Raw genomic sequence first — 25,330 nt, 5'->3', positions numbered from 1 at the left:
ATTGTGATACCTACCTACAAGAAGGGCAGGAAGGGAGATCTGGAGAACTACAGGCCTGTCAGCCTGACCTCAGTGCTGGGGAAGGTTGTGGAGCAGGTTGTCCTGAGCACAACCAGGGGATCAGGCCCAGCCAGCATGGATTTGTGAAAGGCAGGTCCTGCTTGACGAGCCTGATGTCCTTCTATGACAAGATGACCTGCCTAGGGGATGAGGGGAAGGCTGTGGATGCTGTCTACCTGGACCTTTGTAAAGCCTTTGACACCATCTCCCACAACATTCTCCTGGAGAAACTGGCTGCTCATGGTGTGGACGGGTGTGCTCTGCACTGGGTGTAAAGCTGGCTGGACAGTCGGGCCCAAAGAGTGGTGGTGAATGGAGTTACACCCAGCTGGTGGCTGGTCACACGTGGTGTTCCCCAGGGCTCAGTACTGGGGGCAGACCTGTTTAATGTCTTTATTGACGATCTGAACAAGGAGATTGAGCGCACCCTCGGTAAGTTTGCAGATGGCACCAAGCTGAGGGGAGTGTTGACATGCTGGAGGGCAGGCAGGCGCTGCAGAGGGGTCTGGACAGGCTGGACCCATGGGCCGAGGCCAGCTGTATGAGGTTCAACCAGGCTCAGTGCCGGGTCCTGCCCGTGGGTCACAGCAGCCCCACACAGCCCCACAGGCTGGGGCAGAGCGGCTGGGAAGCTGCCTGGCGGGGAAGGCCCTGGGGGTGCTGGCTGACGGCCGGCTGGGCATGGGCCAGCACTGTGCCCAGGTGGCCAAGGAGGCCAACAGCATCCTGGCTGGTGTCCGAAACAGCGTGGCCAGCAGGACCAGGGCAGGGACTGTCCCCCTGTACCCGGCACTGGTGAGGCCGCACCTCGAACCCTGTGTTCGGTTTTGGGCCCCTCACTGCAGGAGCGACGTAGGGGTGCTGGAGCGTGTCCAGGGAAGGGCAACGGAGCTGGGGAAGGGTCTGGAGCACAAGTCTGATGAGGAGCAGCTGAGGGACCTGGGGCTGTTTAGCCTGGAGAGGAGGAGACTTGGTGGGAACATTATTGCTCTCTCCAGCTGCCTGACAGGAGACTGTAGGCTGGTGGGGGTTGGTCTCTTCTCCGATATAACACGAGACGAGAGGAAATGGCCTCAAGTTACACCAGGGAAGATTTGGGCTGGATATTAGGAAAATGTTTCTTCACTGGAAGGGTGGTGAAGCATTGGACCAAGCTGTCCAGGGAGGTGGTGGAATCACCATCCCTGGAGGTGTTTAAAAAACAGAGATGCGGTGCTAAGGGACATTGTTTAGTGATCGCCTTGGCAGAACTGGGTTAATGGTTGGACTTTATGATCTCATAGGTCTTTTCCAACCTAAATGATTCAATGATTCTATGAAACCAACCTCCTTCAATGTTCTCAATCATTTTATTTAAGTGTGGACATTTTTTTTAAAGCCTTTTAAGCCCTTAGCAAATTTCAAGAAGAGATTGCCCATTTTAACACTTGAAGTAATTTAGTGCAGACCCAGAGAGGCACTTCACCCCCTCAGAGGAGGAGCTTGGACTCAGAGAGGCTGCTTCTCTGGGGCACATCACTCAGCTATCAGTGTGGTTATAATTTATGCTTTCATTTCAGGTCCATCTCTCATTTAAACTTCAGGTTTGAATTAGAAATACAATACATGGCAGAGCATATCTGCCTCACAAAAAGAGATATGGTCTTAACTTGACTGATTTGGAGCCATTTAATGTGCTAGGGCTGTTGCATGGGACTGTGGTGTATGCAGGGGTTTGCTCCAGATGAAGCTGATAATGCTCCAATAAATTGTACGTGGACTGAAGTTCTGGGAAGCTGGAGAACAGCTGCAGTCCTGCCATGCAATACCTTTGCATACTGGATTTGTGAAGTAAGGGGAGAACAAATTTGCACCTGCTCATACTTACAGATGCAAGTTGTTCTGCCGCTTCCCATGTTAAATGTCCTCATATTCAAACACAATGTTGGGATTCATCACAATTTGTTAAATATCTGCTTGGATGATACAAATGATAAAAGAAGCAGAAAGTTTCTTTGAAGGGTCAAAATGGTTTTTAATTATGGCTATAATTGCTCATATTTTTATTGTGTGTTTCCTGATGCTGGCTGCTGAATCTTCCACTTGGATATTCAAGTATTCATCAGCGTGCGTCATATAAAAATCATATAAAGTCACATAAAACCAGCCTTCAAAGAAATAAAATCCATCGTGGCAGGGTGGTATATGTCGACCCAGAAGACTGGCCACTCCGTAGCACAAAAGAGCTGGTACAACATCGTGCTGTCAAGGCCAGTGCCTGTCACTGTGATAAAATACCTCTTCTTGGCGTTGTTCAAAGCAGTGGCAATATTCATCAACACACCACCATCAGTAGGAGATGAGTCCAGGAATAAGGATCCATCACTTTTCTCCTGGGAATATGCTAGGTGACAACCCTAATTGCTCTTTTAACACTTCTATCATACTCTCAGCAGCAGTTTCCTGTAGGTCAGAGAAGTGTCACCCCCACCGGTGCTAGAAACTAATTAATTTCTTGCCACATCAGTTTGATTTGTTGGGTAGTAGTCTCACAGCGACAGAGAAGAGCTGGTCATAGGTGCTGTTTGTAATTCTCTTAGGCATGTCAGTTGTAAAACTTAATGTAAAGCGGGCTTTTTACTGAAAAAAAAAAAACAAAACCAAAAAAAAAACCCCAAAAAAACAAAAGAAGAAGAAGAAAAAGAAAGAGTCCTTTTTATCAGCACAATATACTTCCAGCAGTTGCAACATTCTCAGATAATAAATACAAGGGATTATTCCTTTTATGATGATGTGTTTATCAGAGTTCATTTTGGTGCTTTTCTGCAGCTGGTGGGTAGAGAATGCTCATGAAGAGTCAAACATTATATCTTAGCTGCTTGCTCTGTGATTTCTTGCTTTTATTTGGCTTTACTAAGTTATTACATTCTTGAAAATGTGATCTGCAAAATCCTGTGGTAGGGATGTGGTGCATCCTATGTGTGTGGTGTGTTGTTTAAGACCGGTAAGCTTTATTGGTCGAAGATAAGGCTCTTTTTCAAGTTTAAGCTCTATTTTCAGTAGTGTTATTCATCACTTTGGTACTTGTAATTTTGTCTTTTCTAATCTAATTAATTTCCTTTTCAAAGACTGTAAACCAGATGTTTGGTGTAATACTTAAGCTCATGTTTTCCAAAGTACTGTATGTCTTGTGCTCATCAAGGAGCACAATTATGCTTGGGTCAAAAGGGACATCTAGAGCTCCTCTCGTTCACTCTGCTCCTCCAAACAGAGCCAGCTTTTGTTTTCTTTATTAAACTGTCTTGTAACTGAAGTGGGATCAGACCTAGTATTGACAAGATTTTTGTTTGGTCTTAACAAGTAAAACCTTGGGGTTTTGCGGGGGGTTTTTTTTGCTAAATCAAGAGTAGACACTGGAGGAGAAGTGGTTGTTATAGCTGGCCATTCTGTGACTGCAGGCCAAGGTGAAAATGAAGTAGAAATTATTACAAATAAAAGATAATCAAAGCTTTAAGAAAAAAGCAGATTCTGACATATGGGGGCACCTCATTATCTCCATTCTCAAGCTTAGATCAGTCTAGTTTCTGAAACTGGACATGTGAACCTTATCAAGTCACAAATGCCATCATAAGTGGGAAGAATGAGGGTTATCAGCAGCAGTGGGGCCATTCAGGCAGCTGCAAGCTGGAAAACAGTGGTTATACAAGCTTTAACTATCCTTTCCTTCCAAATTTGTTGCAAAGTCTTGACGGAAAATGCTACACATTGTGTCTGTGCAGGAGAACTCTATTTTTGGACAAAGGAACCACAACAGATATCATTTGTCTGGACTTGAACACAAATTTATATGTGGCAGAACGTGCACATGCAGAAATTAAACAGTGTGAGATGGAGTTGTAGGAGACGTTGAGAGGTGTATTCAGTGGGAGCCGGACAGTATTTGTACCATTGTACAAAACCTCAGTGAGATCTAATTTGGAGTATTCCAAACCACTGAGAACACTTATGTTCACAGAGGATGAATTCACACTGGTCCACGTACAAAGAAGCCAGGAGAGCTTGAAACAAAAGGTTAGGAGACCTTGATTCGTTTGACTCTGTGAAATAAAATCTGAGAAGGTTTTGGAGTTTTTATTATATCAAGGGGAAGAAAATAATTATTTTAACTTGAGAATGGTTTTAGTCCAGGAATAATTGGATTTAAGCTTGCTATAGGTAATTTAGACTGGGAAACAGAAAAAGGTGCCTAACTATATGAGAAGGGAGTTCTGGAAGCATCTTCAATGACTCTACTGACAAAACTGATTTTAATTTGAATCTGTAAATTCATGAAAGATATTATATGGCATACCTGAAATAGCAGGAAAATGGACTCTGTCATCCATGAAATTCAGAAAATTTCCACCAGCTCCAGGTGATGCCCAGAACCAGAGGGTCCTGTTCCCCTCCAGCTCCAGAACTCACGGGAAGTCCAGCTCTTGTGGGAATCTGCATTCAGCCCTGACTCCGCAGACCCAGAAATCAAAACTTGTTTAGAGCCTGAGTTCAAGGTCCAGTTCTGTATACTAATGAGGACCAAAAATATGGATATATCTGCTTTTCTTGACAGTGAAGTCAGTATATTATCATCCCTTAATATAGCAAAAAGGGATAAAGAAATCCCAAAGTTAAAGTTTTTACCTTGGAAAATCATGAAACTTTTCCACCAGAAGACTGCAAGATTTAAATAAATAAATAAATCCTGATATGCCATACAAAACCTTTAGCATGAGGAAGAATGGTAAAAGGGACTATTTTAAAGGCAGTGGCCCAGTTTCCCTCACCTCAACTAAGTGACTGTGAAGATTAGAATGTACGTTAATTTATAGCTGTTATAATATAGAAGTACAGGTTCCTACAAACACCAAAAAAGAACTGAAACCAGCTGGGGTTCAGGATATTTCCTGAAGGCAAAGGCAGCCACATGTGAGTTAGTATAAGACGTAAGAAAGCCAAAACCGCTATTGTTTCTGCACATCGAGGAGTGCTGAGGTGTTACATCCTCTGCTTTTATAGGATGTGAGCATGAATTCACTAGGACGAGTGGAGAGTGGTACTAGCCACGAAGCAGCACAGGTATTTCTAGTGCAGTTCCACTTTCAGACATGGCCAGTCATTTCCTACTGAAATAGATTGAGAAAAATAAATACATCCACCTCTGCAGTAATTGGCATTAAACACACAAATATAAAATACCATGCAAATGAAGATGTGTGCTGCATAGCTGCTTTGTTGTTAGAAAAGTGATGGAATACTCTGCATCGCCATGCAGAGCAACAGCACATTTTTCCACAAACTCAATTCTGGAGTGATTTTTCAATCTGCAGAGAAGTTACAGTTATGAGTTGGATAGGACTACCTGGATGGAATATCAGTGTCTTTGGGGTTATATTTGCTTTAAGTTGTGATTTATTTTGTATTGTGGTTACTGAATGAAGACTGTAAATTCTGCCTTGAAAGGACCTTACCCTTCTCATCTAGGCTCAGCGTAGGTGGAGTGTGAAATCTCTTTTGGCTTTTTCAGTGCTTCTCCAAAGTTTTTAGCTTCTCCTCAGGCTGTGGCAAATTGATTTTTCCAATTTTTCACTTCATTTTCTAAGACTGTATTATGCTGCTCTCCAGACACTACGTAACTGGGTTTGGCGTGTTTCTTAGTAAATATATTAGTGGTGATACAGCATAATCAAGGGGGTTTTTAGCAATACTTCTTAAAATATACTGTATCCTTCCTTTTTTACTAGTGAGATTGTTCATTAAGGTCTATGAATACTTTCGAATGGATAAAAATTAGGTTTCTTGTGACAGTGTCTTCCACAGACAAAACCTCTTTTGTTTTTTCACTTTGATGCATGTTTTAAGCAGTTATATTGTGCTGGTTTATATTAGAAATGCAGCCTTTACATAGCTTGGCAGGTTTTGTGATTAGTCAGTGGTTGCTTAAATGGTGAAATCATGAGGGAGTACAAACGGAGCATCTGAAAGAGTGGGGATTTCTAGTCCCACCTTCACACCTTTAATAGACAAGACAGTGATGAAGATATGGTGATGCATATCCTCTACGCAAGCACAGATCGGTTAGGATGATTCTCCTTAAGTGAGTGTATGGCTGTGTTTGTGCCAGAGACTGGTCCTGAACTTCCCTGTTCCCTCTTGGCCACATGTTCCCACTGCGTCCTTTCCACTGGTACCCTTACCGGTGCTTTCCCTAGTACCAATGATTACTAGCTGAGGGCTGAGTTGCACTGGTCTACCAGAAAACTAAGCCTGCTGAAGATTTGATTTATCCACATCATTTTAAGTGATCACAGAGCCGAAGTATAAAATCTGTTCCATCACTTTATGCATAGAAAGGAGAAAGTAAGACAAAAGAAAATGAGCAGGTTTAAATCTTTATTGATGATAATTTTTTCCCGTCATTTTCCTTTCTGTCCTATTTCCACCATAAAATAACACACAGAATAAGAAATTGAATATTCAGACTAAATACTGTCCCATGGGCATGTCAGTGCCGCAGACCATGATGTTGCAGAGGGATGCTCTGTTTGGCTTTACAGGAGTTAACCTATCAGAGGAGCCGAGCATGGCGGTGGGCAGCCCAGCATGGGCTGATTGAGTCTCCGCAGCTCTTCTGCATGCTGCTAGTATCATTCCAGCCAGCTGAAAGTTGGGTCGTCTCTGCATGCTGGCGTATAGAGCAGTGCCCACATGAAAGCCTAAGCTGGGTGGGAAGCACAGGCTTGCAGAGCCTCAGAAGAGATAATTGCATCAGTAGGAGGCTTTGAGAAGTCTGTGGAGGATACTGATTTCTCACAGGAGCCCTCCTAGCTAGTCTGGAAGCTATCTGTGAAACCTCACTTAACGAGATGCGAGAAGGCTGCTGAAGAAAGTAGCAGCAAGCATTTCCAGCTACCTTGCTGCACTCGCATCAGCAGGCACCAGTGTGCTCTTTCACATCATTAAGTGTTGGTGTCCAGGATATTAATGTTGTTGTTCTAGTCCAAAATGGAGGGTTTGGGCACTTTCTGCTCTTGCTTGTGGTGCTTTTGTTCCCATTATTGCCATGGTCTCTCATGCAGCAAATACAAGAAAGGGTTTGCTGTAATAAGCCAAGTGAAATCTATTCAGAGTGAAACTGGGTCCTGAGGTGGGTCCTGGAAACAGGGTGCTCCTACACTCCCAGGTACAAAGAGAGGATGACCTAGGTCCTGGTTCCACCCAGGTAGTCCTGCCAGGAGCAGCAGGAGATGGGAAGAGGCAGGGCTAGACAAAAGGCTACAGCATCAGGTGTGGTCCATCCAGGAAATGGGACACAAGCTACCTACATTATAGATACAAGGTCCATCCAAGAAAGGGCTAGAGACAAGAGACAGAACTGTACCTACAATTGAAGGTCCCTGGCTGAAGTGAAATGGGGCTTCTGGACCATGGTCAGAAGATGTTGGGTGAAGATCCCAGTGAGGCTACTCAGGGCAATTAAAGCCTATTGGCACACTCAGGGCAATGACAAAGTCTTTGTTTTATGAATATAAACTTAAGTCCTTGACATCAGTGACAGCAGTTGGGTAGTATGGAAGAAAGTCAAAGGATCTGTAGGGTAACAGAAGGATGCAGTGCATTTGGCCTGCAGAAGTGAAGAAGAGATGAGTGGACCCGGAATAGTCAGTAACATAGGGAGGAAGGTAAGATGGGTGGGGGCAATCGGAACCACTGGCACGGGCAGAACATTGCCATGGGAAGAGTTAGATAAGAGTATGGTGCAAATGACATGCCTTAGGTGGGATTGCAGTGACCTGAAGTATAGGAGATGGGAATTTGGTACCCAGGAAGCTTGATGGTGTGGGCTGGTAGTGTCAGCCAAGGACAAGTGGTAGTGAAAAAATAGCTCCCAGTGCTTGTTCTCTAGATCCTGTTACTGGCATCCATAAAGGAGAAGCCATAAGCTCATTGCAACTCCCCTTCCCTTCTTTGCAGTGCTTAGGAATTTAACAAGAGCATTGTTTAAACTATAGTTCTTCTTTAAAAAAAATAATCATGAATTCACAATAAAACCTTAAAAAATGTTCTCAACCAAAAAAGCCTCTTACCATTTGCAGATAGGTCAGACATCCTTGCGATGAAATATGGTTTCATAGATAAATACATTGCTCATCGCTTCAGCATGACAAAGGCTGTTTGTCCCAGTGCTCTTATGCACAAAGAAGCCAAGCAAGAAAAAGAAAATAACATTCAGAAATACCTGAAGGAAGAAGAGAGAAAGGAAAAAAAAATCTGGCTATGTACAGACCTCAGCCTGCAAGAAGTTGCTTTGGGTGCAGTTGTTTCCACTAATCTGACTGAAGACTATTCTGTGTTAATGTAGAGTCTGGGATATAAATATAGTGGTTAAAGCTAGTAAGGCTGGCACAGCATCCGAGTGGCACGGTTAAGGGATAACCTGATCCTGCCTCTGCAGCGATCACATGCATGCAACTTTACAAGCACGCCAACACAGTGAAGACATTAAGCCAAATGGATGTGGCCTCCCTCGTTAATTATTGAAGAGAAGCCAGCTGCCAGTTCTGGTAGCACTGAGGCTAATTGCTGCCTGTGTAATCTAATGCATCTTGCTCAAGCTCTTTGTGCATTGGTTTACTCACCTATAAAATATGTTTGCAGATATTATCGTATACCCTAGCTGCTTCTGAGATTTAACTGTGACCATGTGAACCTCTTGCACATGGCTTAAAATGACATTGCGTAAGCACAGTGTTGATATTGTTCATGAGTAATAGATGTATTGTGTTACTTTAACTCTCAGATCACAGTTTGATTTGATTTTCATATAGCTGTTTTCATAAATAATGGAAAATTAGTAACTTACTGCTCAGGAAAAGTGCTTGTGGGTTAAATTAGTTGTAGCAGAGGTCATATATTACTTCCTGAATAGTTTGCAATTATCAATTATGGATTAAATATGGTGAGAATATACTGAAAGTGTATAATAATGAGGAGTTATCTCTTTATTAACACTGTGACCCGTGTAGTTCATAACCCTTTCATGTTGTTGCAGCCATGATTACCTTGCAGCCAGGAGTTAGCAGAACAACCTGATTATGCCTCACAGCAAGGGGAAAATCCTTGTGCTGACTCTTGAAAGAGTAGGTTCCATCAGATTTATGCTAGCTTCGTGGTAATCAAGTGGTAGCAAGACCTTTTTTCTCTGCTTTCAGATCATGAGGGGCACATACCCTTCTCAGAATAGTTTTCAGCTGACACAGCCCCCTCTACGTTTCCTGAATTGCTGGCAGCTTGTGGTCATGTATATAAATGTGAAGGTGGCTGGCAGGGGCTGATTTTACACCAGCTTTTAAAAATGCAGCAGAAGGTCTCTGTGTTATCAGTACTTCTTGCCCTCTGAATCTCCCCATTCGCTTCCAAGTGGCAGGCGTGGGTTTAAAATTATCATACTATACATGATAGTGCCTGTCATAGTGCTTCTGCTTTAATTAATAATGGGTTTTGGCAATATTTATCTACATTACATCTATTAATGTCAGCATAGGTAGTCTGATAATGTAACACTTGTTAATTCAGCAGCATCACTATGTCAGATCTATAATCTAACAAAAATAAAAACACCTGTCTCTTGCATAGTATCTTCTGTCTGTAGACCCAGGGGATCACACAGTACATTAAAGCATTTTTGTCATAGTAGTGTCGGAATCAGATAATGGAATATAGCAATATAGTGAAATACAGGAAATATTCCTATACATAGAAGTATATTCCTACATAGGAGAATATAGGGATACAGGAATCAGATAGTGAAATGGCTTGTTCAAGGCTGGGCTGAAGGCAGGGTCAAGGCAGACAAGGGAGCAGTTGCAGTCCGGTGCATTATTTTTAACAGCAGTTGTTTCCCCAAATGCATATGATGATTACAAAAATTATATGTATATTTTTAAAATTAGAACATTTGTATTAATACCAAAATAACAAAATAAATTGTATCAACTGGGCTTGATTTTCCATCATTCATGAAACTGAAAAGGAAAAGCCGTCCAGGCATTTCCCTTTTCATGAAATTACATCCATCATTAATATGAAACAGAAAATAATTGTCAGACTTCACACAGCACCCTGGAATGATCCCAGTACATCTTGACTTGTTGGGAGAATTTTGAGTTAAAATTTGGTGTAATCTTAGCAGCAGTTGTTGAATGTTTCATTTGCTTGTAGAAGTGTCGGTACACAGTAAGGACAGAGCAGAATGTTTTTGACCAACAGAGTCTTGGAAGACCTCGTGACCATCTTTGAGTCCTTAGCGTCCTAAATATTGGTTTTTTTAATCCTTGTCAGGGCTTAAACCTTTCTTTCAGCAGGAGCCACTGGGACTAAATATATTTTAGAAACAGTAAGTAAGTGCTAATGATGTGCTCATGAGACGTAAATTATTAGAAGGGGTTGGTACATTTTCTAGCCTGTTTGGAGAGCTCTACAATTTGCTTATATTGAATAAAGCCCCTGTAAAATAGTATTTTTAAATAATTTTGTTTGAATGAACTGAAATGTTCTTTAAAAGTGGTTCCTTTTCCCAGTAGCTATAGAGCCTAAATTGAACAAGAATACAGGTGGCTGTCTGTGCATTTTGATACGTGCGTTCAAACTGGGGTACCTTGAAGCAAAATCTGTTTCCTGTTGTGTTTTATTCCCTTTATAGATGGTGTGATTTTAATGCCTATGGGGATTTTCAGGGGTTTTCTTAAACAACATAATTATTTTCAAGTGAAGCTTTTTCAAGTTGCACATTTTATTAGGTTTGCATTAAAATGTTTAGAGTTTAGTAGACCACATTTTATTTATTATTCCAGTAATGTATTTTTATAGTCAAAACCAATGGTAAATGGATGTTCTGTTCTCAGAAAGCTGAAGTGTTGGGAAACCAAACGTCAGTTTACAAGGGATGTTTTTCCCTATGGAAATCAATCAATAGATTGAGGTAACTGATACACACCATGGCTCACACTATCAACCATGGTGGACCACATCACCATTCTATAGGTCTGCACTTACTTGACTTCATCAATGTCTACCAAGACAGAGTAGGAAAGAGGGTGCAAAGTGGCACAAACTGTACCAATTAAGAGTACCATAAAATCAGCCAACAATTATGTTTCCATATGTGTTAGCTGATCACATCATTTACAGGATAGTCCTAATGTTTCAGGTCAAACTTCCTAGAGGTGACACCTGTCTGATCAGGCAGTGTTTCCTGGGAAGAGTGATCACCGTCCTAATAGGTTTGTGGACTGCCAAAGGGCTGTTGGCTGCAGCAGTATCCTGAAATGGATATTTAGGATTGTTGATGGTTTTTTCTTTAAAAAAAAAAAATTATGATGACAACCCATTTTTCTTTGACCAAGTAACTGAAAAAACTTGACCAGCCACCAAGAGTAGGTGTGTCAGTGTCTGGTCCTTGGTGGTTGTTCTTCAGAAGCTGCTGCTGCCTGAGAGCTCTGTGGTGGAAAGTTCAGGTCCTGTGGGGTTTTCATTCTGGAAATGAGTGTTTAGATCATTTAAACTCGATAATGGTGTTAATGAGGGTTTTCACATAAAAGATGGAAAGAGAAAATTAGGTCTTCCCTAGTGGGCTTTAAAAATTTGCTACAGGAAGGCTATCCAGAGGTTCATAATTTGCTGATATCCAAGTTCTTTAATGCATTTTACCACTTTCTGGCACCATACACTTGACCTTGTTACAGTATTTTTAATAAGGTTGATTTAAAGTATGTAGGACAAGGCGTGCTGGCAGTAAGTAAAAGGAAAGAAAAATGAGAGAAATCAGTTATTAATTTGAACTTAGTAATAATAGCTCAAAACCCAACATCTCTATCTTCCCTTATTATTTTGTTGGGTATTTTCTGACTACACCATGACTTTCACATGGGAGATAAAAATTGGGTATTCTGAGGAGTGGTACCCAGATTTGGCAATCTTCTGAGAAAACAGCCTTAGCTCTGTCCGTTAAAGAGAAGGTTTTGCCTGCCTACAGATGCAAAAATATCTTTACGATATTTTAGCTTTAAATCAATTTTGACTGACAAAATGCCAGTCAGGGGACAAGCAGAAGAGGCTCATCTTCCTGTAGATTTTTCCTGTAGCAGGGTACTTGCACCTCATAAAAAATGTTATTTTGTGCTGGGAGGCTGCATCTAGGGGAACTGATCCCAAAAGCTGGGCAGACATCATGCCAGGGTTGCACCAATTGTGTCCATCTTCTGGAAAGAGCACAGAGCTGTGTTTGCCAATGGTGTAACAACAAGTTTCAAGCAAATAGAATGGTATATTGTTAAATCATTCAAATGTAGTTTCCATTTATCTGAAGAATTGTATTGGCATTATTATTACAGGGTTAGGTGTGGTAGGAGCTATGAAAACCAATGTTGGAGCAGCACTTCGATGAGTTAGGCGATACAGGAAGGTAGAAAGCAAAAAGATGGGAACCATCTCAAAGATTTTTAAATCTAAGAAATTTTTGCAGCCTAAGGTAAAATCAGGGAACAGACTTTATCTCTGATTAAAGCTGTTTGTATCTTTCATATTTGCATTTTCCAGCACACCTTTTTAAGTGTAATGGCAGAAAAGTTCCTGGAAATGGTTGAAAACATCATCGTTCTTAAATTTAGTTGTTAGGAGCTTATCCAAACAAAAATTGTTGAAAATTCCTGAGTTATATGTGGTGAACTGGGCTACAGATTATGATTTTTTTATATATATATATATATATGCATTTAATAAATAATGTACTCATGTTTCTAGTGATGTGATAACACACTTTGCAAGAGCTTTAAGAACATGGATAACATTGTCATCTAATTCCACTGTGGGTTTAAAGAGCTGAAGCATGGTGATACAAGGTCTCCTGCCACAGCTTTTGGCATGTGCCCGGGGCAAAGGCTGTGTCCACTTGTGTACATCCGTGTACCTCTTTGTGTTTCCAAAATACCCCCTGCTTGTATTTCTCGATGATGCACACTAGAAACCCCCTGCAGCAGCTGTGACCTTTCTCCAAGTTCTGAAGTTTGAAGCTGGAGGGGCTGTAAAATACCAGAGCTCGCCCAGAGGACAAAATATAGTAACGGGCTGGAAGGAAGCAGGCATTTTCCCGGGGGAAATGGTGGAGGCAAACAGTAGCAATGGAGTATTTGGAAAGCGAAGGCGATTCCTCTGATGAAGAATGCTGTTTTTCGGGGAGCAGTGATGAGTACTCCTGTGATGAAGTCCAGAAAGTGTCTGAGTCAGTGCTCACAAGCCAGGCTTTTACATAATTACTTGTGGCATTTGGTGGTGTGCACTCCTAATAATTACTTGTTGCATTTAATGCCCTGAACTTCTAATAGCTACTTTTGCATTTAGTGCTGTGCACTTAGAATAATTACTTGTTGCATTTAATGCCATACATTTCTAGTATTTACTTTTGCATTTAATGCTGTGCACTTCTAGTCATTACTTGTCGCATGTAATGCCATGCACTTCAAATAATTACTTTTGAATTTAATGCTGTGTATTTATGTACTTCTAATAATTATTTGTTACATTTAATGCCATGTACTGTAGCTGGTGGCAGCCTATCAAAGTATTACCTTTTAAATATACCTTTTAAAACATGGACCGACAATTTGTTTTGCTTGAAGATGATTGAGGTTAAGTTGTAGATTGGTGGCATGACCCTAGGTACGTTTGTCACTTTTAAGCCTATGTGAGGTGTTGGCAGTGTTTGGAAGTCTGAGTGTGTCTTGTATTTCACAGCTGATGTACATAAAGGTTTAATGTTCATATAGAACTGGAAATATGTTAATTTTTTCCTTCTGATTTAGAAAATTGGTGAGATTTTTAATCCTGCTTGCAGCCTGATTGGTAAACATCCCATAACACAAAAGCATGTAAGGTTTATAAACCCACTTACAATCGATGCAGACTGTGGAAACAGAAAACTGCTTTCCCCTGTCAGTCCCTTTGTTCAGTATTTGTGGGACAAGGGTCCTGCAGCAGAGGGGAGGTTTTAGGCAAGGATGTGCAAAATGGCTTTGGAGAATACCCAAAGATAGCAGTTTCTTAACTTAACACTTCATATGTGAGCCACTTCATCATTCATTAAAAACCCCTGATTTTTCCTACTTATCAGTTATTTCTGCTTGTGCAGAACAGAAGGAAACCTCAGAATTGCATGACTTTCTGATTTACAAAAACCTTGTCAACCCTCTGGCTCTTGGGTGTTTGTGCAAAGCGAAATGCCCTTTGGGAAAGTCCCTTCGTTCTACATTAATTTCATGCTGATTAAAAGGGTGTATTAAAGTACAAGATAGTGGAAATCATAACAATTACTTGTGCGTTTTAATCTCTAATGTTGTTTATTTAAGATGTTTCAACTGAAGCCACCAATAGCTGTATTTTACTTGCCTGTAATCATGTAACTATTATACAGTAACTATAGCCATGTCTATAATCTATAACTATAAGGGTATAAACTGTCTTGTTGTGGCAGAAAGGCATCTGAGATAACAGGACAAGTATGTGAAGTTTTAACTGGAATTAATGAAAAACCAAAAAATTTGCTTACTCATTCTAATATATTAATATACCAGCAAAAGTTGGCTACAGCAACTTAATGGGATATTAAATAGTATTGTCCCTTATTTTCTTTGTATTTACCAAATTTTTAGAATTTAATAGAGATAATTGCCTACTACTATTTGGCTACTTCTTTCTACTTGCTTTAAGGTACCATAATTTTGTTTATCGGTATGGATAAATTAGCACGGATACTTAATTTCATTGAAAGTAGACTCAACAATGGCATTCAAATGTAGGCTTGAACATTAATGTTTCTTTCGTTTTTATTTCTACTTGCTTTGTTTTAAATATATTAAAGTAGAATTAGCTCAATTAAAGTAATTAAAGTTAATTAATGATTACCTCTAAAGGGGGAGTGCATATTTCTGTATGAGTGCATATGTACCACCCTTTTTTTTTTTTTTTTTACTATATTACTGTTTTAATACCTCCAGTCTTTAAACAGGGGAACTGCTATTTCTAACAACATTTTTAAATCCATTTTCTATTTCAGTGGAAATGTACAGTGGTTTTCCAGTCTAAATGAATTAGGTGTGTTTAAAAGAGGTGGGTCTCTTTTGCCTGTAATCCACTTACCCTTCATACTTGGGAAGTGTTGGAGTGAATTTAACTCTGAATCCTGTACATTTGTTTGACCAACACAGAAAATGCAACAGCATCTCTTAATCTCTGATGAAACACTGAATCAGTCTGATTAAAAAGAATTAACTTCCTATTTTGTAGCATGAGCTGGCAGTGGCCCGGTGGGGCAGGGAAAGGGAGAACACAAACTACTTGGTAATGAAGATACAGAAAAAATTCTAAATGCAGTATTTTTTCTGGTGAAAAGTGCCAGCACAGTGCTTTAATGCAGAGACCTTTCAAAGGCTCCATCCTAATCAGCCCCCTTTTATATGCCTGATAGTCCCAGCCTCCTCCGTGCTCAGATAGCAAATACATAGCGAGTCCTATAGTCTGCTGCATATGTTGTACCTGCTCTGAGTAGCAGAGCTGATGTCTTGCTTAACTAGATGTTTCATGTTCCAACACTGAAATATTATGTAGGTTTTGGGGTAGAAGGACAAAAGACGTCTAAGTGTTCATAAATAAATCTATGCAAATATCTAATATTTTGATAGCTTCATAGTGAGAAATGAGACTTTGCCTAAAATAGATGGAAAGCATGGGCTGATGTGTGTCTGGATGTCTTATTTATAAGGGGAACCAGGAGGTTTTTTCTGCTCGTGCAGGGTTTTTAGCTTTTCTGTGCTTGAAGCCTGTACGGATGATGAACATCAAATCAGTATAGGGGAAAAGCTATGAAACCCAGAGATTTATTCTTGAAGTTCCTTAAGAGTGCAATATGTTTGGAAATAAAAAAGATTGTCGTGAAAATAATACAGCTTACTTAAGTAATACTTTATTTTCTTTCAGGGAGGATGTCAGAACAGCCAACGTCATTGCAGCTGAGGCAGTAACTTGTCTGGTCATAGACAGAGAGTAAGTACAACATTTTCCTGCTGTGGGGTGAGGTGTATCTCAAGTTTGCACCTTTTACAGTTTTTAACTAGAGCCTTTGATCATTTTCTCCAGAAAGGTCATTTGATTTTGAGTAATACAGTCATAGTATATATGGGTCCTTGATGAAGCAGAGGGAAGGTCCCTCTAAATCAATAAGGCAAAACTCAGTAGTGACAAGTACAGACAATTAAGAAGTGCAGAAAGACAAAATGGAAGTAGATGGGGAGATAGCATTACTGTGGAAACGGATCCAGGCATTACGATGGAACACAGATTGCGTTCTTGTCAATAAAATGTTATGAAAGGCATTGAGCTTCTGGCAGATTTTAGAGCAAGATGTTGTTATTCTAGTCCATGTGGGGATGGAGAGCCCTCATCCAAAGGACATAGACCTGCCTGAAGCTCTGTGGCTCGAATGAGATAGAGAAGATCAGAAGAGGAAAATGATGTCTTATATAGGGAGCTTGAAGGAATTAGGGGGCTTTAATCTAGAAGAGAAATGTCTGGGCTAGGAACTTTTGCAGAGGTGTAGGAGAGCACAGAGGCAAATATATCAGCGGTTTCTCTGTCCTTGAATACTTTCCTGGGCATAGTCTTGATGCAAGACACCGTCAAAGGTCAGATGCTGGGTTAGGAGTGACCTCTGAAACCCTTCTTATATTCTGATGATGTACATGATTCTATACTCAAGTGTCTTGTAGGTATGATCTACATACACTCAGTCCTGGTTTGACACAAGTTTTGTATTCAGTTATCTTACAGTCTTTCATTTCTAGAACTCTAGTGTTCTGTAATGGATGAACTGGGGAACAATAATTCAAAAATCCTAGGTCTTCTGATACAGTTTTTTTATGATCAATTAAAAAAAATGGTCTGTCCATTGAAAACAGATGAACTTCAGGACTGTCAGCTGAGCGGCTTGCTTTCACATACACAAGCAAGGTAGCCTTGTAGATAAAAGACACACTATGCCTTAGTGTTCTGTGGGACAAAGAGAAGAATTGACATAATTACATAATTTAGCAAGCATTAATTCAGAGAAATACAAAGCAAGAAGTAATTTATGCATTTTTTCTGAACACTTCTGTAAGGGTTATTTGGTTTGCACTGTAAGCTTTTAAAAAAAAAACAAGTAACTAGTAACTGCAGAGTCAGTCATTCCTGGTCATTTTACAGACTGTTTCTATGCTTGTCTCTTGTTACTTTTTCTCAGTATATAATGCCCTTGAAATAGTAAGGAAGTACAAGTTAAATTTAAACTGATGAAGCTGTAGTTAATCTATACCAGAGATCCTAGTAATGCTCTGCAATTAGTAGCAGAGCAACACTATTTATAAGAATCCTATTTATAGTGCAAGAAAAGTAATGCTATTTATAGCACTATTTATAGTTCAAGGAAGGTTGTCCTGGTCCTGACTAGTTCTAACTTTCTTGTCTTAGCTCTTCTCTTACATTGTTATTTTATAGGCATGTGAATAACTATAGAAGCATATTTTAATATGAAGAAAATCTACTAAGACTTCTGTAAATTTGGAAAAATATGCAGATGCCATTCTGTTAATGAGGGGAAATAGCATTACTTTATATCCAGATACACAGAATATTACAACATTTGGTTTGTTATGGTGGCCATGGTAAGTGTTCATGTTGAGTCACCAGATGTAAGAAAGCAACGGAAACTGGAAGCCAGCTTTACCTACAGTCTGAGCTGTTCTGTGCAGAAGGAGGAGTGATGCACGTCATTAAGGTTGCCTAATAACTTTCTACTAAAAGACAAGCTCTTTGCTTAATAAACTGTAATTATTGAAGCAGAAATTTTCATGCTCTGTATGTGTCTCTATCTGAAACATGTCAGCAAAATTGATGTTGCAATTTCAAAGAACAAGTTAAGGAAAATATCATTTCCTTAATGGTCAATCCATTTCTTTGAGAAACTGGAGAAATTTAGTCTTGGTGATGGTAGGGGTTAGTATTACCCATTGGCATTATCTTGTCAACAGGGTAACTCTTCCAGCTTCCTTGTACAAGTCTTCCGAAGACATCTGAAGATTGTTCCACAGAACACCTGACAGCCACGCTGCTAATACCACTGCTGTACTCCCATCTAGTTAACACCTGAACTATAGAAGTCACACCTTGGTATCACAGCAGGTTCTTCCTAAGAGAGATGGAAGATTGATTCTCTGGATTTGTCAATATTATGAACAATTGCAGGGCTGTTGTAGTTGCTGGAAGATTTTGAAGTTAGTAATACAGGAAACTTTTTTTATAGGGATGAGCCAGGCCACCAAGCAAGCTCTGGGAGAGCTGGGTTTGAAATGGGACATTGCTTAAGCATGACAAAATGAAATGGTTTGCCTAGACTATTTTCTGAAATTAAAAAAAATATGCATTAAAATGCTACAGGAGTGAAGCAGTGGGAGTTGAAAATACCATGAGGAAAAGCCAAACAGTAGTACATGATGAGTCTTTAATCAGCAAATTCTCACAATGTCAGTGTTACCTTGCTTTTTAATTTCCTGGTGAAACAAGGCAGCCATTACAGTCACAAAAACACCCCAAAGATGCCCAAAAAGTAGTATAGCTATTTCTTGCAGATCTATTTAGACAGGCTTTGCAACAATGGATTTTCAGCATCCTTTTCTGATGTAGAAATGATCAGGGGCATGATCTAACAAAATTAGCACTTGATGTGTCCCACAGACTTTAAGCCATTTGGTTGTTCTTTTAAAATAAGTGGACTATTTCACATAGACTCTGTAACATATTTTCTGAAATTAGCATGCGTAGCATAGAAGAAACATGAATGTGTGTGTTTATTGTGTCAACTGCTTTAGCTCAGTTGGTTGATACAATTTTGACCTAGATGTAAGTGGTGGGAGTCTGCACACTTAGGGCAGAAAACAAGAAAGGTTTGGTGTGTTATTTTAAGGGAATGGGAATGAAGAAAATGTAACGGCATGTTAAGTTAATAACAACAAGGGAAGTATATTTATTCAGGGAATGAAAGTTACTGAAGCTCAATGTGTGTGATTTTTGAGCTGGAAGCTATATGCAGACAATATATCATATGCTATAGTTCATGGAAGAGAAAAAGTGAAAGTTTGGGTTGCAACTGGAAATTATTCTGGAGTTCAGATTTTGAAGGCATGGAGAAGGGGAGGCACAAAGAACTGAAGCATTACAGACACCACCTGAAGCATTGCAGATACCAGCTGAGAGATCAGTGGATGGCAAATATCCCAATAAGGACTATGGCTCTTCAAAGATAATGATGACAAACAGGGGGAAAGTGTGAGCTAGCACAGGGAAAATGCGAGCTGGCAGAGGGAAAAAAGACATCAAGTAATAGGTTTATTGTGCTGGGGAATGGGCATAAGCAGCAGACAGTTACAGAAGGTGAGAAAGCAAGGAGGAACACTTAGCTTTGGCCAAGAACTGGAACCTGTGAAGAAATCTAGGCTGTGATTGTATGAAGAAGGGAGATATTGCAGCCGTTACAGAAAATTGTGCAAGGAGCCAGAGAGGCAAACTGAGGCCTCCCAAGCAGAAGGAATCTTGGGCACGGAGAGAACAGAAATATTATAGAGGAGCAGCTTTGTATGAAACACAGCTGGAGAAAAACATGATAAAGGTAGTAAGGATTAATTTCATAGGTAGTCAATAGATGGGACCCTAATAAGGAGATGTCCAGCAGGGATATCTGTTGTGGGTCAAAATCACTTTGAAGAAGATAGCAAAGGAGTAGCAGTGAAGGGACTCCTGGATGTGTCTGGATATGGATGCATTTAGACATAAATAATATAAATGTGAAAAGTTTTTGTGGAAAGCAAGTTTTCTGGACCTGTATCATTATAAATGACTGTAAATTTCCAAAGAGGGAAAAACAATTGCTACTAAAAATGGAAAGTCCCAGATACTCTGGAGTATGGTGGTGTAACAAGTGTTCGCTGAAACAGCAGAGCTGGTTGAAGCAAGTTTTGGCGCATGATGAAGGCAATGTCATGGGGGGTTTCTTTGTAAGCAGTGATGAGCATACTATGGAAAATAACCTTGGATGAAGTTATAATTTGTTAATTTAGGTTAAATTAACTAGACGGCTTAAAAAGTAGGTCTGTAACACTGGTTCTCAATATTAAAAATGGAAAATTGAGACATTAAAAGGCCTCTTTGGGAAATTAGCTGGACAAGGGCACCTACAATTCCTTCATCTAATAGGCTTCAGTTCTTAGAGATATGCATCGTAGAAAGGTAACCCATTTAGGAAGTTATTTATAGGGATTTATAGAAGTTTGTGTTTGGAAATGACTGAGGAGAATTGACTAGTTTGAGATCCCTATAGTATTTAGAAAACCTATAGAAAAGGAAGCAAGCTTCAGAGGTGGGATTTCCAGGTGAGGCAGCTGCTGTAGTGCAGTCATAACAAGTTCTACAGTGACCACATTGGATGTACCATTAATTCTGGTCACCCGAGGAAAAGGACAGTAGCAGCAAACAGATTATTTGCTATAACATTAAGAGTTACCATCTTGCTGGAAAAGAATAGTGTAGTCCTAGCTGGTCAGGTGTATTTCAAAGAAACAACATGGTAATCAGCAGGAAAAAAAATTCCAGGGTATTTCATGTTATATTGAAAGTTTCAACATGCATGCTGTCACTGAAGAGGAGATTCCACTAACCTGGTAGGGGAAATAAAATGAGATGGTGACAAGGCTGATCAAATGAGGATGACAGCTTTGCTAAGGGTTCTTAGCACCAGGCAGGCTGATGTCTTCTCCACGCTCAAGCTTAATGGTGAGACAGGGTTGATTTAGCCAGGCGGTCTAGAGGGAAGGAGATGTTGGAAAATCAGCTTGGAAGGTTCAGCAGAACCCACATATTGTTCATGGGAATTTTAAAAGTATACTTCTCACCATTTCAAGGAATTTGTAGAAACCTATGGATACTTGGGAGGCCAGACAGCTCATTGCAAAAAAAATTTCAGTTTTCTTCCCATCAAACATATGATATAGGTAAACATATTAATACTTTATAACAGTTGCTACTTGTCAAATGTCTTTTATTAATTTTTAATCCCTAGAGCAGTTTTTACTTTACAATCTGTAGGCTTTCTGTGTTTATGACTTGCTAAGACCTTATGTGAAATAAAATTGAGTCTGTTGCTAGTTAAATATTTCCTATTGTGATACTGCGGTAATTCATCCTCTGGGAAGAAACTAATTGTGGGAGACGCACAATGTTGCCTTCAAAGTGTTTCAAGATTAGCCCTGTTGAAGCTCGTGAATTTTCAGGCTCCCTGGAGGGGTTATTAGTTTTGTTGTAGAGGTACAGTTGGACTGTTTGGGGAAAAGTTAACAATTATGGTGTGCTGGATTGGATGGACTGGTCCTCTAGGAAATTTTCTATAAAATATCTTCTGATAAAAATTATGTGGATGCTAGCAGGACAGCATTGACCGTCTGTTCTGTAAATCAATTTGAATAAAGATGTACAAACACACTTTACTTGCAGCTACTTTGTATGGTGATAAAACAGGAGGAAAAGGTTCAAAACTCAGTCCTAACATTTTCATCATCGTTGGCACCCTGTGAGAGAAGTTGTTGCAACTTCTTAATTTTTTTTTTCACATGTGCCTCTTGAAACTGAAAAAGTGTTTGAAAATGTTCATAGATTTTCATGAACTGTAAGAATATTTACACTGAAGTTGATTCAGGTTCATCTTTTATTTATATGTGATATTTTTCCTGCATATAATTTATTTATGTTTATAACAATATTTTTCTGGAGTGCTGAGATTTACCAGGTATAAATGTGTGTGCTGGGCATATAAAATTGCATAATGCAAGTGTTAGAGAGAGGACCTGAAGGATAGGAGCCACTAAAACTAAAGGCGCAGCTGCTGCTAACAGAGGTTGGTAACGCTACAAAACTACACAGTATTTGCATCTATTGAGTGCTAAATGCTGTTTTTACTGCTTGTTGTCTACTTTGGTTACACATATCAAGATAATACAGGGGTTTTTAAGGAAACATTTTAAATATTTCAGGTATTTTCAGATTTTTCACTTTGAATTTTACATTTGTGTCTGTATTTGAAAACCTGATATTGTTTTTTAATGGGGATAGCTATGAGGTTCAAGAAAGGTTACTGTATCAACCCTTTTGGCAATGGAAATTGGAGAGAAAAAGAAGTATTATTCTAGCATGACTGGCCCTATACAAACTGAGCTGAACTCTTTCATTGGAGATTTTAGGTTTTGCTGTTTTAGTGTTTTTCCCAGTTGGGGTGAAGTTTATCCATGGAGAAAATTGGTTATGAGGAGAGAATAGAAAAAATGAAGTGAGAAGGCTATGCGGTGAAAAAAAACTAAGCAATTTTCTGATGAAATTCTTGGGGAAGTTGTGACCAAGATGATACTTCAACAGCATTGAGATAGGCAATAAAAAAGTGGCTCGAGTGAGCTTCAATGTCTTGCTGAGTCCTAAGTCTTGCTTAAGACATTTTTAAAAAAACTTAAGGATATTTGACAAACTGGTGTTACTCCTTTCAGTGACTTTTTCTTATTTGCCCATATAATGTTCCATTAGACAAAGACATATTTGCATTGCCAAAAAATAATTGGATGCTTAACCCTGCCACATTTTCCTAACCACATGAAAGCAAACCAAGGCTAGTTATTTTAAGTTGTATTTTAAGCCTTAGGTCATGTCTCACAGCATTCCAGGAGGATTACAGTATTACTGTGTCTCACTTAAATCCATAAATACTTGTTTGTGCTGCAAGTGAGCATTAACATACACATCTTGCTTTGTTTTCATTGTCATCTTTGAAAGGTTTGGCTTCATCCTATGGAACATCTTCAGCACAAGAAAGATAAACCTTGATGTGTTGAATAAGCTGAATTTTTCATATTTTCCTGCTAAGGAATTTTGGGTTGGAAAGATATGCTGATAATCAACACATCTTAATATTGAAAATTGCAGCCTGCCTTGTAAAAATCCCTTAACACAATTTCCATGCAAGAGCAAGGCGGTCTTTGCCTTCTCTTCCTCATGAATGAGTTCTCATTGTTTTCCCTGTGCTGGGTAAATGATTTCATAGGCTGTATCATTTAAAATATTATGAATTAGAGTAAGTAGAAAACTTGAGGAATTTATGTGGGCAGAGGATATTTTCAGAGCAGGCAATAAATGTGTAATCATGTAAAAGGCCACACTGGAAAGGACAGCTCTAGATCCAGACCAGTATAAATACCTCTCCTGACTGTGACCTCTTACTTCATATTTATTACAAGATTGGATAAAATATTGCTTTTTTCCAGCTGCTGTTCATAAAGCATAATAATTAAGCTTTCTTTAATTCTTCTGGTAGTCGTGTCCCCACTTGCCATATGCACATGAGGTGCCTTGCTTAGGGTCAGGCACCTCCTGATGCAGCAGGACACTTAAGTACCCGCTTAATACCACATGGCATGTTTAAGCTGCTTGGGCAAAGTGCAGTCCATACAGTTCAATTGCACTCGGGGCCAAAGGCGGCGCAAAGTCACCTTGGTTTACCTCCTGCGTCGCAGGATGTTGCATTTCCCACAGTTGCCCTTCCCTGAACCCAGATACATCAGGCTGGTGAATTCTGCTTGTTGCTGTATTTTTACAAACAGCTGGGGTTTGGGGGGTTTCGGTCAGTAGGTTTTTCAGCTGTGGCTGTTTAGCCTATATATTGTCATGTGACCTGAAACCAAGTGATTTAGGGGGGAAAATGCAAACGATCTGCAAGCTGTTACCTTTATTAACCTGCCCTGTATTTTCCTCACCTGCTGAGCAGCATTAGTTCTCTTACATCCTAAAAGTCTTTGCTGAGAGAGGGCCATACTGAATATTTTGTTCTTACTCCTAAATTTGTAAATATTGTCCTAAATGGTAATTTTTTTTCAATTTTTTTAACTTTTCAAATTATTTTTTTTCAACTTCTTAATAGCCATTTCTGTTCTTCAGCTCTATGTTTAGTGCCTCAGGAGTGTCATGAACATATAGAAGCTGGAGGAACTACAGTGCTTTTGTTTTTGAAGCTGTGACCTTAAGGTAGAGATTAGTCAAGAGACTGCAGTTTGCAGCAGTTCATCCTTTCAGATTAGTCTAGCTCTATTCTTATTTTCGTGGTACATTCTTTCTTAGAGAAAAGAAAACCTGTGTGTGACAGACAGACTGGGAATAATAGAAATGTATTAGGGAACTATGGTTTTCACCTGGCATATTTTCAGTTATATTATTTATTTCAATTATTAAAATTACTAAAAACATTCAATTTCTTTTTTGTATTTAGTCTCTGACATTATAATGTCACTACCAAAGACATAACAGTTGCAGGTTTTAATTTTTTTCTCTGGAGTGTTGCTTGTTAGTTGATTCAATGGTTGTTGGGTCCATTTGTTTGAGTCAGTCATGATATAAAAAGATTTTCTAATTCTTTTTCCGATGTGTCTGTGCCCTTTCTATCTCCCCTGGGACAGAGGATGGTGTTAGGGGACTGCTCGAGCTACTCACAGCTTGTACAGAAGACAGCTCAGCGCTGAGGGTATCTGGCATTCCTAATATTTCACCCCATCTTACTCAATTTAACCCAATTAAAGCCAGATTTTCTCTTAAATGTCATTAAACAATCTGGCCTACAACAATGTGCTTGCCTTCCTGCCCTCACTTTCTTTTCCCCCTCGTTTTTTTTTTTTTTTTTTTTATTTCTGTTTGCTGTGGTTTTGGCTGCTGTCTGTAAAGATGAGAAAGCTAAGATACAGAAATAAAGATTACCCTTCTCTTTGAAAGCAGAGGGGTTTCTGGTTAGAGGACAGGGATATATGGTGGTGACACCTCACCATCATGGGACTTGGTAGCCATGTTGACAGATTTACTCTGAAACTTACACTGGGGGGAGGAAAAACTTCAGCGGTAATTTCAGTGGGTTCAGTCCCTAAAAGAGCTGGATAATTAAGTTTGGACCTTCTTGGCATTGGTTTTTTTATTTCCATGCTTTCTCCAGCATGTCTGAGGCCATGTTTCCCAGCAGATGCCCAGGCCCTGGCCCTGGTTTGGTCAGTCAAGGCCACCCCCAGCATCGAGGTGTGGCCCCTGGTTGCTGCTGAAGAGC

The 25,330-nt window shown here is 39.8% G+C and overlaps 1 protein-coding gene across 3 annotated transcripts in view; it reads left to right on the top strand.

The window, feature by feature from the left end:
• Positions 1-25,330, top strand: part of PRKG1 (protein kinase cGMP-dependent 1) — a 503,334-nt gene that overhangs the window by 409,832 nt on the left and 68,172 nt on the right. For 2 of the 3 annotated variants that reach the window (XM_080401614.1, XM_080401613.1), the window contains exon 8: positions 16,105-16,170. In XM_080401614.1, the coding sequence (XP_080257740.1) occupies positions 16,105-16,170 (66 nt within the window). Of the gene's footprint in view, positions 1-12,475; positions 13,355-16,104; positions 16,171-25,330 lie in introns of those variants that run through there. The other variant, XM_080401615.1, reaches the window with a different exon arrangement.

The sequence above is a fragment of the Falco punctatus genome, assembly GCF_963210335.1.
Source record: "Falco punctatus genome assembly, chromosome: 9".
NCBI lineage: Eukaryota > Metazoa > Chordata > Aves > Falconiformes > Falconidae > Falco > Falco punctatus.
Note: the sequence above shows the minus strand (reverse complement) of the source record. Positions and strands in the feature narration are given on the sequence as shown.